Source organism: Prionailurus viverrinus, chromosome B4 (assembly GCF_022837055.1).
Source record: "Prionailurus viverrinus isolate Anna chromosome B4, UM_Priviv_1.0, whole genome shotgun sequence".
In the NCBI taxonomy this organism is placed as follows: domain Eukaryota; kingdom Metazoa; phylum Chordata; class Mammalia; order Carnivora; family Felidae; genus Prionailurus; species Prionailurus viverrinus.
Window position 1 is genome coordinate 118,431,607 of NC_062567.1, and position 18,017 is coordinate 118,449,623.

Sequence of the window (18,017 nt, forward strand, 5' to 3'; positions counted from 1 at the left end):
AGAATCAAATGGTTGAGGGCCTTGAATGCTGGGCTAAAGGCTTTATTCTTTATTTTATAAGAAATAGGGGACACTGGGGCACCTGGGTGGCTAAGTTAGTTAAGCATCTGACTTTGGCTCTGGTCATGATCTTATGGTTCATGGGTTCGAGCCCCGCATCAGGCTCTGTGCTGACAGCTCAGAGCCTGGAACCTGCTTCGGATTCTGTGTCTCCCTCTTTCTCTGCCCCTCCTCTGCTCACTTTCTCTCTCTCTCTCTCTCTCTCTCTCTCTCTCTCTCAAAAATAAAACACTAAAAAAAAAAAAAAAAGAAACAGGGAGACACTGAAGATTTTTGAGCAGGGGAGGAAAAACATCAACATCATGCTTTACAAATCTTCCAGCGACACCAGTCAGAAGGCAAAGGTTTCACGAATGTGCTGCCAGAAGAAATGGAAAGAAGGAAAAGGATCTGAGAAATAGATTGTTGGAGATTTTCACCTTTTGAAAGACAGTGTATTATAAAGAAATATAGATTCCTGTCCTGGACAGATTTTATTTTACATGTTCTGGAATGTACAGTGTGTGTGTGTGTGTGCGTGTGTATGTGTGTGTGTATCCATCCCTCCATCCATCTGTCCAGGATGCTGGGAGTAAGGGAGAAGAATTGAATCAGGTAACCTCCAAGGCACCATCTAGTTGTATAAGTCTTACTGGTTGCCTTCTCTTAACTAATCAATATTTCTGATTGCTGGTTTAGCCAGGCAGGCAGGCAGCTCCTTGAGTATCTTGATTTTTTTTTTTTATTGTGGTAAGAACACTTAGCATGAGATCTATCCTCTTAACAAAATTTTAAGTGTACAACACAGAATTGTTGCCTATAGGTACAATGTTGTATAGTGGATCTCTAGAACTTATTTATCTTAACTGAAACTTTATGGCCATTAATTAGGATAGGAAAATAAGTTACTGATCAATAGGCACATTAAAGGAGATCTTTCCAATCAACAAATATCCATTGAATACTTACTTTGTGCCAAGCACTGTGTGATTATTGAGGGTATGGAGATGAAGAAATGTCTTTGTCCTCAGGGAGCTTACTGACTAGTGGGAAAGAGCTATAAGCAAAGGATTCCAAATCAAGGTGCAGTATAATAAGGACTACGAGGAATGTATGTTGAAATATGAAATAGAAGCATAAAATTGAAAAATGAAATAGAAGCATAAAGATGTGCTTGCCTTTCTGTGTGAGCTTACTTGGTGAGTCAGAAAAGGCTTGCAAAGTTGACAAGTGAATCATGGTTAGGAACTTGTCAAGCCACAAAAGCCTGAGAATGGCATTCCAAGAGATATATCCATTAAATTATAATAATATAGAAATTGCAAGTGCAAAGATGAGGAGGTATGTGAGAGCATCCATGTAGAGGACTCACAAATACCTTGATATTGCTAAAAATAATATTTGTGAAGGTGAAATGTAGTAACTGCTAGATTTTTAAGGATGTTGAACACCACAAAAGTAGTTTAATGTAGTTCTTATATAGTGGGGAGTCTTCTGTAATGTTCGGAGCCTGTGTGACATGACCATACCAGTACTGTAGAAAGATCTTTCGAGCAGTAATATGAAGGAAAGTTTGGAGGGATTGAGATAAGAAGCAGGTCCCTATAAAGAAATCAGTGCAAAAACTAGGTGAGAAATGGTGAGGGTCTTGCAGGTTAAAAAATAGGTAATAAAAAAGAAAAAAACTTGCTTGATTAGCATAGGTTTCAGAACTTGTGATTTTGCAAATTTCAGAAAAGTTCAAGAATGAAGTTTTCCATAAGAAGAACTGTATAAATAAATATGCATGCCTCCAGTTCACAAATAGATTACTGTATCCAACATCAACCACATATTGTAACAATAAAAACCATTCAAACTTGCATGCTGCTTCATATTTTATTATCTGTAATGATGCTTCCATTTATTAATATTTATGAATTTGTTTCTCCCAGTGGATTTTCAGAACATTGCCTCTTCCACACACCACATAGAACCATGATCTTGCAAGATGACCTTTCAGAATAACTTTTTATTCTTGTGCAAATATAACATATTCTTTTTATTGTACCTTTAATTCTAGAGAAACATAACATCTCAAAGTTGCCCTGTTTATGCCTACAGAAGTCTTTAAAGAATACAATGTGAAATTTCTTTTTTTTCTTCATATTCATACTCTTTTGTGTGCTATTATTTTCTCAATTACATACACAAAAATACTGTCTCCTGAGATACATTTAATTAATGAGGGTTACAGTGTTTATATATGTTAATTGAAGCTTCAGAACATTATATCTGACATAACCTGTGGTTGGGTTGTTTCCATATAATTTTAGTGCCTCAATTATATTATTCCTAATGTATTATTATGCAAACTAGGCTTTAAAGCTAAAATATTTATTAAAAATAGGAATAATCGTATGATAAAATATGACAACACTATAATTGCTAACATTGAATGATTTTCTATTTTAACATTAAGGGAATGAGCAATAACTTTTCACAGACCAATGTAACTTGTTCTATTAACCTCAAATATAAATAACCACTGAAATTTATGGTATATTTTGGTCTTTTTTGATCCCCATAACAGACATAAATGAAATATTCAATTTATTTGTATTTATCAGGATGACAATATCTCTTGTGATTTTTTCAATGCTTTCCTTTTATACACATCATCTTATTGTATTCACAGTGGCCCCAGAAGGTGGGTGCTATTGCTTTTATTTTATAGATGAGGAAACAGGCTTAGAGAGGCTGGTTGACCTGCCCAAAGACACACAACTAATCAGCAGATTGCCAAGAGATGAACACAGGTGATTCAACTCAAAGCTCAGTACTCTTTCTATATGTTTCACTCACCATGGCCTAATATTTGCTCTACTATCAGCTAGTAGGGAATACAAAGACCTAGTAAAACACAGATTCCTGCCCTTTGGTTGAGAGAGAAAGTATAAGCAATGAGTAGCAATTTGAAATTGGTTTTAAGTAAATGATAAATAGGATCAAGGAGGTTAGAGAAATGAGACATGTTTATTAGCATGGTGGAGTTGTAACTAGTTTACAGTAGCATAGTAAGGTGTGCTCTATGTAGTATACTGTGCTTATGTGTCTGCTCTTTAAATACACATGATTTCATTGCTTTAGCTTTGGTAATGAATGAAAACAATTGGAAGAGCTAAATTTTCTAAAGAAGATGTAAGCTGATTATCAGTTCAGATACTGACTTTGAAAAAAGGGTTGGAAATGTAAAGAACAAATGGCAGAATATTTGTAAAAAAGGTAAATGTGTAAGTCAAAATTTGGAGTTCTCAACACCTCTCATTTTGTTTTTCATAGTGGTCATGTGGTAGTGGCATGGAAAAATTTGGGATTCAAACTGTAGGAAAAATCTTTTTCAAAATAAGAGAAAGTGTTAAATTGATACAAGAGTCAGCCTTTTCAATGGCTCTCAGCTGTATTCCCTAAGCCTTTTATACTTGTCCAGTATTGGACATTATGTATTTATTTATGTATCTGCCCCTTCCATTAATCCATTCACTGCTAGAAGATTATTCCCAGTGTTATCATAGTGCATGGCACACATTTGTCATACAAAAATTGGTGAATTTTGTTGAGATGAATCTGGAACTTGACAATCCAGACACTGGCAATTCCTAAGTACCAGTAAGATCTAATTTAGCCAGATAACTTTTAACCACTTGGGCTAATGGAAAGTGTTTATTAAATATTTCAAATTAAATCTTTTATACTGAAAGTAGTTATTTTTTGAATTGCTAATCTGATGGCAGCTTTTTACTTAAGGCCAACAGTATGGCACAAATGACTCACTAGGTAGAATTTAGTAGTTGAAGTAGAGGTTAGGGTCCAATCTCTTAACACCATGAAAATGTTTCCATTGTTTAATGGCCTCCCTTGCCACCATTACATCTCAGAACTATGTGACCTTCATTGCAAAGAACTAGCAAAACCTAATATTGCCCAATTTAACAAACGATTGTTATTCTTAACCATGTCTCCAGTAGGATGATAGTTACTGAGAATACAGAGGTGGATAAGAATCATCTATGGAGCACCATTTAGTGGTCAGGTAGTGTGTCAGGCACTGGGAATACAGCATTAGTTCCTGTTCGCATAAAAATTTTTTATGGCATTTCACACTCTAATGGGAAAGAGATATGAATTTTGATACATGCAATAGAATTGAACCTACATAAGGGAGAAAATAATTATGCTTCCCGGTGACAGGGAAACCTCCACAGAGGAAGCAAAATTTGAATGTTGCCTTGAAAAATGAATGGTGTGTCCTAGCCTCACAGGGATCCTACCTTATACTTCAGACCCAAAAGCATGAAAACATTAAAAATGTATCTTATGTGTTAGAGGAACTATCTGTTAGGATGCTCTTGGCTGACAATCACAGGAAATCCAATTCCATATGGCCTGAAAGAGTAAGGACATTAACTCAAATGAAAAACCCAGAGGAAGGGTGACAGCAAAATTGGTTAATTAAAGGGATCAACACATTATCAGAAACATAGGTCTTTTTTTCATCTTTCTGCTCTGCTATTCTTGGTGTATTGGCTTTACCCTCAGGCTGATTCTCTTCCTGGCCAGAGCATTTTCAGGCATCACATGTGGTGCAACAATGGCCAAAGGAAAAAGAAACTCAATGTAGAAACTTAATGGTCTCTTCCTGAGTGTAGAAATCTTTCTTGAGAGCTCCTGAGTAGACTCCCCTTTGTCTCATTGGTCAGAATTGTACTGTCGCTGACTAACCAACCTCTGACAAGAGAAATGAGACCAACGGGGGCTGGACCTTGGGCTGGAGTTTCAATCTGTCTTTGCCATAGTACATGGCCATAAGGTTAGGGTCAGGGGGAGGTAGATAAGCTGTGTAGACAATGACCTGAATCAGCTTCAGGAACCAAGAGTGGAAGTCATTAGTTCATAGGGAAACTACTGGACGGAGTAGTTAGATGGAGAGAGCTTAGTTTGGAAGGAAAGCAGAAAGCAAACATTGCTTTGTGTGCCATGTCAGAGACTTAACTTCTATGCTATGGGGCGGCGTCATTTCTAGAAAAATGTCAAATTATATGGTTTTGAGCAAATAGTATCATTTTTAATAAGATTCTTGGTCTATCTTGATCAAACCAATTATATCAGATAGAGGTATTTAAAATACCAGGAATTTTATTTTTTTTAACTTAATAAATATTAAAAAACAGATTTTAGTTTATGAGTTTTCATTCAAATAGATCTTTGACATGACAAATATAATTTTATTGGTATTTAAAGTTAGGTCCAAACTATCAATCTCAGAAATTGTTTGTCAGCACACACTCTTCTCCTCTTTCCCTCAATGAAGGGGTGGGAATTTTCTTTCATAATACGTATTCTTGTATCACACATACACACCCCTCTGCTTTATTTTTTTTCTCAGTCAAAACTTGGAAGATAATTAGGAAGTGAAAGACATTTACATTCAAAATAACTGAAAATAGCAGAGTTAATTCTATCAAATAGTTTTTCTCTCAAGGAATATTTCTGATTTTAAAATAATTTATAAATTACATACCTCTTTTTTTTTTTAAGGCAAAACAAGAAACAGGAGTGCAAACAAACTTTTTTTTTTTACAACTTTGCACTTTTCCACAGTAGTCTTTGTCCTTAAGTTAGAAAATAGCCCCCCCTTGTGACCAAAAATCAGCTAATTGGGCAAAAGAGCAAAAAACGAAACAAACTTTAAGCAAGTCTCCAGAGAGGAGGAGGCAGGAAATCAAGAAAAGACTGCCCCTTCAGAATGATGTTAGTGTTACATTTCTTAGGTTAGAAATTGCTGGTTCGTAAACACTTAAAATACCCCTTTGTTGATGGTGCTGTGGTTAATTCTGATTATTAACTCTAATTCCAAAGGTAGATTTATATTTGATCTATCCTGTAGGAAATTTATTTTTATAAAATTCTATTTCTTACTTTTATAATGTATGTTCACTGTTGGCTTGTAGAACATGTACAAGATGAACAATCATAACCAACATCCTTACTTTTTTTTTTCCTGAAAACTATTAACAATAATGAGGTCGCTAATGAAGGTAGCATTTTTGGTAGGTTAATGGGGATTTAGAAAGACAAAATAGATGGGGCGCCTGGGTGGCTCAGTCGGTTAAGCATCCAACTTCAGCTCAGATCATGACCTCACAGTTCGTGGGTTTGAGCCTCACGTCGAGCTCTGTGCTGACTGCTCAGAGCCTGGAGCCTGCTTCAGATTCTGTGTCTCCCTCTCTCTCTGCCCCTCCCCTGCTTACTCTCTGTCTTTCAAAAATAAATAAACATTTAAAAAAATTAAAAAAAGAAAGACAAAATAGAAAATTAGGTAGTCAAAGATAATTTCTAAAATTTAAATATTTTCAAATCAGCTGCCTTTAATATTATCCCCATATCCTTGTAAACTATTTTTAAAAATAGCAGAATCATGAATTACTATTTTGGGTAGCCAGATATGATGGGCATAGTCCCTGAATGCTGAAGAAAGCCTAAAGACTGCCATTTTTCTTTTTTAAAGTGAAATAGAACAACCTTGCCAAGAAAATGTAGATGTAGTTAAGCTTTAACACCTAGAAAAATACTGAAGCAAATCTCTGATCGGCGAATTTGGATTCATCTCTAGGAAAGTGCAGAATATAAAAACAAAACAAAAATGTAGCTTTGTAAACACAAAAGTACATGAGCTTAATCTAACTAAAATTAAGATGAACTGAGATTAAAATGAACTACTGAAGTAAAATTAATCCAATTTCCTGAATAACAATAATAGTTATTATTAGTATTTGCTCTAACATTTATTGAGGGTTTATTATTAACCAGGCATTATGCTAAGCACTCCACGCGTATTATCTCATACAATATAACAACTTCCTATTGTTATAATTCACATTTCAAAAATGAAGAAATTGGGATTTATGGAGTTTAAGTTCTGTGACTAAGATCAAATCATAGGTCAAATTTCAAACTCAGAGCTGGCTCACTAACTCTTAACCTCTATGTTTGTTGGAAACCAGGACTGGTATTCCCAGGATCACATACTTCACCTTCTACATTTTTAAGTTGTATCTAATTCAGTGATGGGTATTTGGATCAATCTGTAAAAGCTGGAATCTTCCACATGATGTAATACCCAAATTGCTTAACAAAGACACTGTTGTTAAGAGAGCCCACTGGGTAGATTAAAGAATCAAAAGTCAAGGAGGGAGAAAAGTGTGGCATTTTGACTAAAGAGAGGAAGACCAGGGATTCAGTTTGGGAAGACTCTTTAGATTATTCTCAAGGTAAGGATTTAGACTTTCTGATTCTATGAAGCAGAATATTAGATGATAATTATGTTCTTTAGCATCTGGAATCCAAATGTATTCTAGTTTGGTTTTACCAAAGCTGTATGTCTCTAGGTCTGCTTCAGGATGGGATACAGCATTCTATTTTAGTGTGGAACAATTCAGGGAATCTCATGCTCATTTTAATTCATCCATAAGTCGTATCAGTCTCCCCCACCCCCTGCCCACCCATGGTCTTTTTTCTTTTTCCTCTTCCTCCTCCTTTTCCTCTTCCTCCTCCTTTTCCTCTTCTTCCTCCTCCTTCTTCTCCTCTTCCCCCAATCCTTCCCTCCTTCTCCTCCTTCCCCTTCTTCCCTTCCCTTTTCCTTCTTCCTCCTTTTCCTCCTCCCACCCTCCTCTTCTTCTTCTCCTTCTTTTTTTCTGTCTCTGTAATTCCCCTGTCAAAACTTTTCTGGAATGGAGCCATGCACAGGAACAGGCACCTAGTTAATACTTGTTGAACGAGTGGAGGAAGTGACACAAAAGAGCCTTCAATTATGAAGAGTTACATCTAGATAAAGGAGACGGAAGATATTCCAGGTAGAATATCTTGAGCAGTGTGGGGGTGCCTAGGGGGCTCAGTCAGTTAAGCAACTGGCTCTCAATCTTGGCTCAGGTCAAGGTCTTACAGTTTGTGGGCCCTGCATTGGACTATCAGTGCAGAATCTGCTTGGGATTCTCTCATTCCCTCTCTCTTTGCCCTTCCCCTTCATGTGTGCTCTCTTTCTTCCTCTCAAAACAGATGAACTAAAAAAATTTAAAAATAAAACTGAGCAGTATGAATTATTTAGGGAGATCCAAGTGGCTAAACATGGCTGGAGTAAAGGCTGTGTGATAGAAAGATTGTACAGCTTAGTGACAGCTAAAAGCCAGGACTCTGGAGCCTGCTAGCTATCCATGGTTTGAATATTGTTTCCACCAATCATGAGCTGTGGTTCTCTGGGCAAATGAGATAACCTCACAGCACCTACCTCATGAGGTATTAGGAAGATTAAATGAATTATAGCATAAGAAGTGCTTGGAACAGTGTATAATACATAATGAGTACTCAATAAATATGGATCCTACTATTACTACTATTATCAGGTAGGTGAGTAGTGGGTGGGTACAGGTCTTGGAGCTTCCTATGTAAAAAAGAAGAACATTTATGCCAAAAGCCACTGTGAGTTTTTGAAGATTTGTAAAAATTGAGGAGACAGGGTGTGATTTGAATTTTGTGATTCTGGGACCAAACTGAAGACTGAGGAGGCAGTCCAGATGAAAAGAAATAAGGACTGAAACTAAGTCAATTCTAGGAGTTGTGGAGAGAAGAAAGAACACCTAGGGAGAGTTATCATGCTGAATCATAGGACTTGGCACCTAACTGGGTTAGAGAGAGGGCCAAATCTCAGTTGTCAGGCAGGGGAAAGTGTATGGGTAAAGATATGTCACTGAGAATGGGAATATCAGGAAAGAGGTGGATTTGGAGGAAGATGAGGAGTTTAGTTCTGTACATGGTATCTTTGGTTTTAGACAGGTAAGTTTGAAGAGAACAGACAAGTACCAATGCCCTAGTAAGCACTGGAACTGAGAAGAATCCTAGCCAATGTATTAAGTCAAGATGTTTATACTTCTGGGCTTAAGAACAATAATTTTTTTTATTGATTATTTAAGATGCTACCTATACCTTAATTACAGATTGTCACAGACTTTGACTCTGGAGTTCTCTCTTGTCCAGCAAGACAGCAGACACAGAATTGAATACAAGAGAGGCTAATGTTCGGGAGGAGACAAGAGCCCCGAGTAAGGGTCCTTGCTCCATATTTATTAGGATCAGAAGGCTTACAAACGTGATGGATGTGCAAAAAGAGATAATAAAACAGTGATCATTAACTCAAGTGTGTGAGAGAAAGGGGTTTTCAAAGATATGTGGTATTAGGGATTTCAGTCAATACAAAACAAAATTGCAGCACCGAGCAGATGGCTGTTTACTGCAGGTGCCAGGTGCCATGTCTGTTTACCTTAACTTGTCTAGGGGATAAGACAGATGGAGGATGCTATCTCAGGGTTAACAAGGCATTTATGTATGTATGTGTGTGTGTGTGTGTGTGTGTATGTATGTATGTATATATGTATATATGTATGTATGTATGTATTTTTGTTTTTACTGATTAGCTCCAGGTAATTTTGCCTTGCTGTGAAGGTCTTTTTTTTTTTATTAAATATAATTTATTGTCAAATTGGTTTCCATACAACACCCAGTGCTCATCCCTACAGGTGCCCTCCTAAATGCCCATAACCCACTTTCCCTTCTCCCCCACCCCCCCATCAACCCTCAGTTTGGTCTCAGTAAGAGTCTCTTATGGTTTGTCTCCCTCCCTCTCTGTAACTTTTTTTTTTCCCCTTCCCCTCCCCCATGGTCTTCTGTTAAGTTTCTCAGGATCCACATAAGAGTGAAAACATATGGTATCTGTCTTTCTCTGTATGACTTATTTCACTTAGCCTAATACCCTCCAGTTCCATCCAGGTTGCTACAAATGCCAGATTTCATTCTTTCTCATTGCCAAGTAGTATTCCATTGTATATATAAACCACAACTTCTTTATCCATTCATCAGTTGATGGACATTTAGGCTCCTTCCATAATTTGGCTATTGTTGAAAGTGCTGCTATAAACATTGGGGGTACAAGTGCCCCTATGCATCAGTACTCCTGTATCCCTTGGGTAAATTCCTAGCAGTGCTATTGCTGGCTCATAGGGTAGATCTATTTTTAATTTTTTGAGGAACCTCCACCCTATTTTCCAGAGTGGCTGCACCAGTTTGCATGCCCACCAACAGTGCAAGAGGGTTCCTGTTTCTCCACATCCTCTCCAGCATCTATAGTCTCCTGATTTGTTCATTTTAGCCACTCTGACTGGCGTGAGGTGGTGTCTCAGTGTGGTTTTGATTTGTATTTCCCTGATGATGAGTGACGTTGAGCATCTTTTCATGTGTCTGTTGGCCATCTGGATGTCTCCTTTAGAAAAGTGTCTATTCATGTCTTCTGCCCATTTCTTCACTGGATTATTTGTTTTTCGGGTGTGGAGTTTGGTGAGTTCTTTATAGATTTTGGATACTAGCCCTTTATCTGATGTGTCATTTGCAAATATCTTTTCCCATTCCGTTGGTTGCCTTTTAGTTTTGTTGATTGTTTCCTTTGCAGTGCAGAGCTTTTTATCTTCATGAGGTCCCAATAGTTCTTTTTTGCTTTTAATTCCCTTGCCTTTGGAGATGTGTCAAGTAAGAAATTGCTGCGACTGAGGTCAAAGAGGTTTTTTCCTGCTTTCTCCTCTAGGGTTTTGATGGTTTCCTGTCCCACACTCAGGTCCTTCATCCATTTTGAGTTTATTTTTGTGAATGGTGTAAGAAAGTGGTCTAGTTTCATTGTTCTGCATGTTGCTGTCCAGTTCTCCCAGCAACATTTGTTAAAGAGACTGTCTTTTTTCCATTGGATATTCTTTCCTGCTTTGTCAAAGATTAGTTGACCATACATTTGTGAGTCCAATTCTGGGGTCTCTATTCTATTCCATTGGTCTATGTGTCTGTTTTTGTGCCAATACCATGCTCTCTTGATGATTACAGCTTTTGTAGTAGAGGCTAAAGTCTGGGATTGTGATGCCTCCCATTCTGGTTTTGTTCTTCAAGATTACTTTGGCTATTTGGGGTCTTTTGTGGTTCCATATAAATTTTAGGATTGCTTGTTCTAGCCTCGAAAGAATGCTAGTGCAATTTTGATTGGGATTGCATTGAATGTGTAGATTGCTTTGGGTAGTATTGACATTTTAACAATATTTATTCTTCCAATCCATGAGCGTGGAATGTTTTTCCATTTCTTTGTATCTTCTTCAATTTCCTTCATAAGCTTTCTATAGTTTTCAGCATACAGATCTTTTACATGTTTGGTTAGGTTTTATTCCTAGGTATTTTATGCTTCTTGGTGCAATTGTGAATGGGATCAGTTTCTTTATTTCTCTTTCTGTTGCTTCATTATTGGTATATAAAAATGCAACCGATTACTATACATTAATTTTGTACCCTGCCACTTTGCTGAATTCATGTATCAGTTCTAGCAGACTTTTGGTGGAGTCTGTCAGGTTTTCCATGTAGAGTATCACTTTGTCTGTGAAAAGTGAAAGTTTGACTTCATCTTTGCCAATTTTGATCCTTTGATTTCATTTGTCTGTTTAGACAAACCAATAACCAGGGTAACCAGCCTAGAGGAGGGAAGAGATAAGGAGGAAAAATGGTGGGGAGAATATATCTGTATATCCAGAATTGACCTGGAATTAATCCAGGCAATGCTGCGGCACTGGTCTAGAGGAGCTGTCCATCTGGTTAAACAGGGTCTGTCTTGCTCCAGTAGATACACAGTTACCCAGTGTGGAGGGGCATGGTTTGGTGTAGGCTGGTCCTGCCTCCACTGTGGGACCCTCGGATGATCCCTGAAGCCCTGCCTTGGTGGGGGGGGGGGGGGGGTAGGGAGGGGAATGGCGATCCCCCAGTCTCTTCTCCATGGACCTGGTGGACTCCGTTTGAGTCATCCTCATTGTGCCATGGGCCCAGACGGGGCTGTCCTTCTTGCTCCACCAACTCCCCTGACCCTGGACTTGGCTGGGAATCAAAGACCCGCTCCATGCGCTCTGACACTGGGGAAGCGCCTCTCTGTGTGGCACAATATGTGGTCTCAGTTGGCTTTGTCTGTGCCGCAGCACTTCAGGGAGGGTTGCCTTCTGCTACTGCCGACTGCCCCGCCAACCTCGCTGGGCCCTGGGGGTGGTGGGTGCAGGCAGGCTTTGTCTTTTCCCACAGTGCTCCTGAGAGGGTGCCACTTTCTCCTAGTGCAGACTGCTCCCCTGATCTACCCCCAAACCCAGGGCTGGCTCCCCTCTTCCCCAGGTGCACAAACAGGGACCCGGCCGCAGTCTGAAGAAAACCCTGCAGTTAGAGATAGGATCCCTCTCAGTCCCAGTCGGAGGTTTTTCTCTTGTCCACATACAGTCCTACACTTCCCCAGCCGCTCCTTCTCTGCCTTTTGTCTCTCCGCAGAAGGGGATCCCTCCCCTCCATGTCTACGAAGCCTGTTTTATCTTCCCCAATTCACAATCACCCACCTATCGTTTCTCAAGTTGTCCCATTTTCTTCCTGGTAGATTCAGTATCTTTTCCTCCCAGACTGTTGGGGTTCAAAGTCCTTTGGCTTCAGAACTTCTTTGTTTGAGAGATGCGGGAGGTATGGATCCCCATACTTCTCCGCCATGTTGGGTGGGTGTGGGGGAGGTCTTTTTTGCCCTCTTTACCTGTTTACCTATTCTAGGAAGCTTTAGTCCTGTGGAAGCAGATTTCTGCTCTGCTCTTTGTTCTACACTGGGCCGCTTTTGCCCTGTGGCCACTTTCTGCTCTAAGCCTTGTTAACCCATTGGTGCAAGCTCAGGGAATTCTTAAGCTTATTCCCCACAATAGATATTAATATTAAAAAGATTAACCAAACCCAATCCAGAAAATGGTGAAGTTGGGAGATTCTTTGGGCGATTTAAGAACATTATTATTTATTGTTGGACAGGAGTGACTAAAATAAAGGCATTGCTGATTAAGTTATATATTGAGGATTTTGTTAACTGACCTTCTTTGCAGTGACCTGCCTTTGATTGGACAAATAAAATATAGACATTATTTGTGCATAAATATTAACATGTGCATGTATATATGTTTGTAGTTTCTCACTTTTTAGTCATTCAAAAATTTAACTATGCCTCTGTAATTTTTCATCTTTCCCCCATAGGTATCTCTGATGAGTATATAACACCTATGTTTAGTTTTTATAAAAGTGTTGCAGAATTGAAAATGACTCAAGAAGAGTATGCTCTGCTTACAGCAATTGTTATCCTCTCTCCAGGTAATTTTATTGTTATGTTTTTATCTTTATGCCATTTGTTTATTCTCCTCCCTCTCCAGTATAATAGCAATAAAGTTTCTTAAAGAAAAGTGTAGAAGACACAGAGGCATAAAGAAAAAATAAAATGGCCTGTAATTCCACTACTCAAATGGAATCATTGTTAATATTTCAGTGTAGTTCTTCCCAGCCTTTCCTGTAAACATTAAAGTCTTTCATTGAATAATTGAGTTTGGAACACCTACTATGTACTAAACATGGTTTCCAGACAATGGAGGATACAGCAGTAAAGAAACAGGCCAAATATAGCTACATAGAGCTTGCATCCTAGTAGGATGAGAAAGACAATAAATGAAGAAACAAAAATAACTTTCAGGAGGTGGTAATGGTAAAACAACTATAAAGATGTGGCTATAAGGAAGGAAAGTGGCAGCAGAATGTTATAATTGGTGGGCAGGAAAGGCTTTTCTAAGGGATTGAAATTTGAACAGGGAAGTAAAGGAAGTTACATCCTTTTTAAACTTACTTTTTTTTAAGTTTATGTATGTATGTAGGTATGTATGCATGTATTTATTTATTGAGAGAGAGAGAGAGAGAGTACAAGGAGGGGAGCGACGGAGAGAGAAAAATCCCAAGCAGGCTCTGCACTATCAGAGTGGAGATGGAATGACATGGGGCTCAATCTCATGAACTGTGAAATCATGACCTGAGCCAAGATCAAGAATTGGACGCTTAGCTGACTGAGCCACTCAGGTGCCCCTACATCTTTTTTAACATAATATAGAGCATACTATCTTTTCTTTAAAGTTTTTTTCCCATGTCATTAAAAAATTATATTGGTAAAACTGTTGAAATATATGTATCCATCATATTTATCATATTAATGTACAATTACTTAGTTAATTGTTACCATGTTTGGATATTCAGGATGTTTCCAATATTTCAATATTAGCCTTAAACCATTTTTATATATAATATTGAGGCAGAAACTAGTTGTTACTTAATTTTTTTACCATAAAACTTATAATTAAAAAAACTTCTTGACCATATATCCTAAAGCTACACACACACACACACACACACACACACACACACACACGCACCCTATGACCTAGCAATTCTGCTACTTAGAATACACCCACTAGAAATGATGCTTATGTCTACCATATGGGTTACCTTTGGGGGCATGGATTAAAAGGAGAATTTAGAGAGGCTTCTGTGGTGGGCCAGTAGATGTTCTATATCTTGATCTAGTTGTGATTACATGAATATATATGTGTGTGTGTGAAAATTCATCAAGTTGAACACGTTATTTGTACATTTAGAAGTGCACATTTGTAAGTTACATTGCAAGAAAGTTACCATTGCTATTATTATGCCAAAAGAATACTTTTCTACTTTTTTATTTTGTCGTCTTATTTTAAACTTCAAAACAGACAGACAATATATAAAGGACAGAGAGGCAGTAGAGAAGCTTCAGGAACCACTGCTTGATGTGCTACAAAAGCTGTGCAAGATTTATCAGCCTGAAAATCCTCAACACTTTGCCTGTCTCCTGGGTCGACTGACTGAGTTGCGGACATTCAATCATCACCATGCCGAGATGCTGATGTCTTGGAGAGTAAATGACCACAAATTTACCCCACTTCTCTGTGAAATCTGGGATGTGCAGTGATGAGCATTGCAGGAGCAACAGCATCTAGTGATTTATTTTCCTTATAATATAAATCTGATGTATAACTTTCTTTTATTTCATTTGTACCTGGTTTCACACAAGAATTTTGATGAATATTTATGCAGTAATTATGTAACTTCTACCATTGTAAATATGAAGCTAGATAGGATTACTTTCTTTACATTGTATTTTACATGGCTTCAGGGATTCTTTCACTAAGTGGCATGCCCTGTTTGCCTAATCAAACTGATCATTCTTCACTTCTATCTTTTGAAATGGGGAAAATTTCATTTTGCTCTTTATCTTACCTTGTTGCATATATTTTATAAAAGAGTTGTGTTCAATTTTGGCAATAAACTCAGCATAATGGCAACAGGCTTTTCTTCCAGAACAAAATTTGAAAAATATACAAACTCATTTCTTTAAATGGTCAATGACATCATATTGGGCCCGGGGATGGGGTGATGGATAAACTCTCACAGCACAAATGGTGTTCTTCTAATCCCTGAAGAAGCTCTGGTGAATATTCATTTATTTGTAATAGCCCTCAGATTATTTCATTTGAAGTTCAAAGAGATAGCACACAGAAAAGTTAATGATTCTCACGTGAAGTATTCCCTCAAGCAAACCCTTTCCACAATTAGGGTCTTGAAGCAGTATTTACAAATCCAGAGTATGCAGATAACTCCAGTGTTGGAATATTCCCTTTTCTCTCTTAAAAGTACTCACTATTGGCTTCAGTGCATATAATCAATCTTTTTTTTTTTTTTTTTGGTTTGTTTTGTTTTGCTTTTGGAAAACACTCCTACAGCTGGGTGCACAGCTGTTGTATGCTTCCCCCAAAGCAGGAATTCCTTCATTTCCTTCATTCATTGTTATACTGTTGCATTCTTCTCCCCATTATCCTTTGGTGAACACAATAAAACACCTTCTGTAAGTAATGGGTTTATATCTCCCTTTCTCCTGAAGTCAGTCAAAATGAAGCTTTGCTTAGCATGCTAAAGGTTTTTTGTGTTCAAATATTAGAGCAACCCTGAAGTCCTAAGCATAGAGGAAAGAGGAATGAGTTGGGGCTAGTACTAATTGAATTCCACTTGCTGCAACGAGACTTGAATCCCCATTAAGTAAAGATCCCTATAGGGACAAAGTAACTTCCAGGAGGGGTTTATAAAGAAGTGCAGAGGCAAGTTTTATGGGCTCACTGGGCAAGTCTTATGGAGGTGGGATTTCCCTTGGGCTTGGAAAGATAGCCAGGACTTCCATGGATCAGGGTGAGAGGGAGGAGGATTAAAAGTGGAAGGGGTGGCAGGAACAAAAGCAAAGGGTGGGGAGTTGTGCAGATGTTAAAAAGCACAAGTAATCTGGGGAGAGATCTAGAGTGTACAACCCTTCTTGAGCCTCGGTTTCCCCATTGTGAAATGAAGATACCAGCCCCTACCATCTCAAGGGATTTAGTTCCTGAATGAAAAGGAAGTGGGAAGTTGCAGGCTCACCAAGGAAGAGGGCTGGTAAAGAAAGGACACTTAAGATAGAGAAGTAAATTTCTGAATGCGTGAAAGATGAGATCCAGTTTAGGAAAGGAGTGTGGTTTGGTGTTTCTAGATCACAAGGCATCTGTACAGAAGGTGGTGAGAAATGAGCTGGAAGGGAGAGAGCTAGGAGTTTCTCCTGTAAGTGTGGATTTATTCATGTAGTTAAGACCTTGCAATGGCAAATAATAATGCTTGTCATGTAGAAAACTGTGATACAATAAGAAATACATATTGGTGCTTTGTCCCTGGTTCCTGACACAGAGCTTCTAACACCACTGAAATTTCCTAACAGGGTGAAAGGAGCATCTTTTGTTATTCATAACAAGCCCCTTTCAACCACACCCGAGTTTATGCTAATAAGGTGATGGGGGGGGGGGCGGAATCTAGATGCTTCAGAATGGGAGATGTTTGCTAGAGGAACCAACCTTGTGATTAGAGAGCTGGATCTTTCAACCCCATCCCCAGACTCTGAAGTGGGGAGAGGTCAATTACCAGTGGCCAGGGATTTAATCAATCATGCCTGTGTAATGGATGTTCCATAAATATCCCTAAATGATGGGTTTGGAGAGTTTTTTGGGTTGGTGCACACATCAAGGTGCTGGGGTACAGGGTGCTGGAGAGAGCATGGAAACACCATGTTCTCTCCCCCACCCCCCATACCCAACCCTGTGCCTCTTCCATTTGGCTATTATTGAGTTGTACCCTTTATAAGAAACCAGTAATAGTAAATAAACTGTTTCCAGAGTTCTGTGAGCCATACTAGCAAATTCTCAAAATTGAAGAGGGAGTTCATCAGTAAAGATCTTATTTACAAATAAGTTCACATTCTGAGGTTCCAGATGGACATGAATTTGGGCGTGGGGGCACACTATTCCACCCACTACATAGATAGAACATTTTAGTATTAATCACAACTGTTGTTATTGTAACATTTTATATCATTGAATTACTTATATATATTTATAATAATATACATTTCTTTAAGATAAGCTAAATGTTGTTTTTAATGTAGTTGGTTCTCAATAGACTATCTGCTGGATGAGTAGTTTAATTGATTGTGAATAAATCAAGACTTCCATTGCCCCCAAATTTTATCCAGTACTTCACATGAGACATAATCCATAGATTGACACCCAAAAATATCAAGACATTAAATGCAACAGCAGCTGCCACAAAATGCAGAACAAAACAACTAATCAATCAAAACAAAACAAAACAAAACAAAACAAAAAAAGCAACAACTACGGTATTCTTAAAAAATTCCAGGGGCTCCTGGGTGCCTCAGTCAGTTAAGCACCTGACTTTGGCTCAGGTCATGATCTCGCAGTTTGTGAGTTCAAGCCCCACGTTGGGCTCTGTGCTGACAGCTCAAAGTCAGGAGCCTGCTTCAGATTCTGTGTCTCCCTCTCTGCCCCTCCCCCGCTCACACTCGGTCTCTCTCTCTCTCTCTCTCTCTTCAAAAATAAATATTAAAAAAATGAAAAATAAATAAAAATTCTAGTATACCTAAC

General features: G+C 38.3%; 1 protein-coding gene across 5 annotated transcripts in view; it reads left to right on the plus strand.

The window, feature by feature from the left end:
• The window catches only part of NR1H4 (nuclear receptor subfamily 1 group H member 4), a 77,965-nt gene extending 60,206 nt beyond the window's left edge, over positions 1–17,759 (plus strand). For 4 of the 5 annotated variants that reach the window (XM_047868635.1, XM_047868636.1, XM_047868633.1 and 1 more), the window contains 2 exons: positions 13,189–13,302; positions 14,736–17,759. In XM_047868635.1, coding sequence (XP_047724591.1) covers positions 13,189–13,302; positions 14,736–14,974 — 353 coding nt within the window. In that variant the 3' untranslated portion in view covers positions 14,975–17,759. Of the gene's footprint in view, positions 1–2,755; positions 2,838–13,188; positions 13,303–14,735 lie in introns of all 5 variants that reach the window. The other variant, XR_007154252.1, reaches the window with a different exon arrangement.
• The last annotated feature ends 258 nt before the right edge of the window (positions 17,760–18,017 follow it).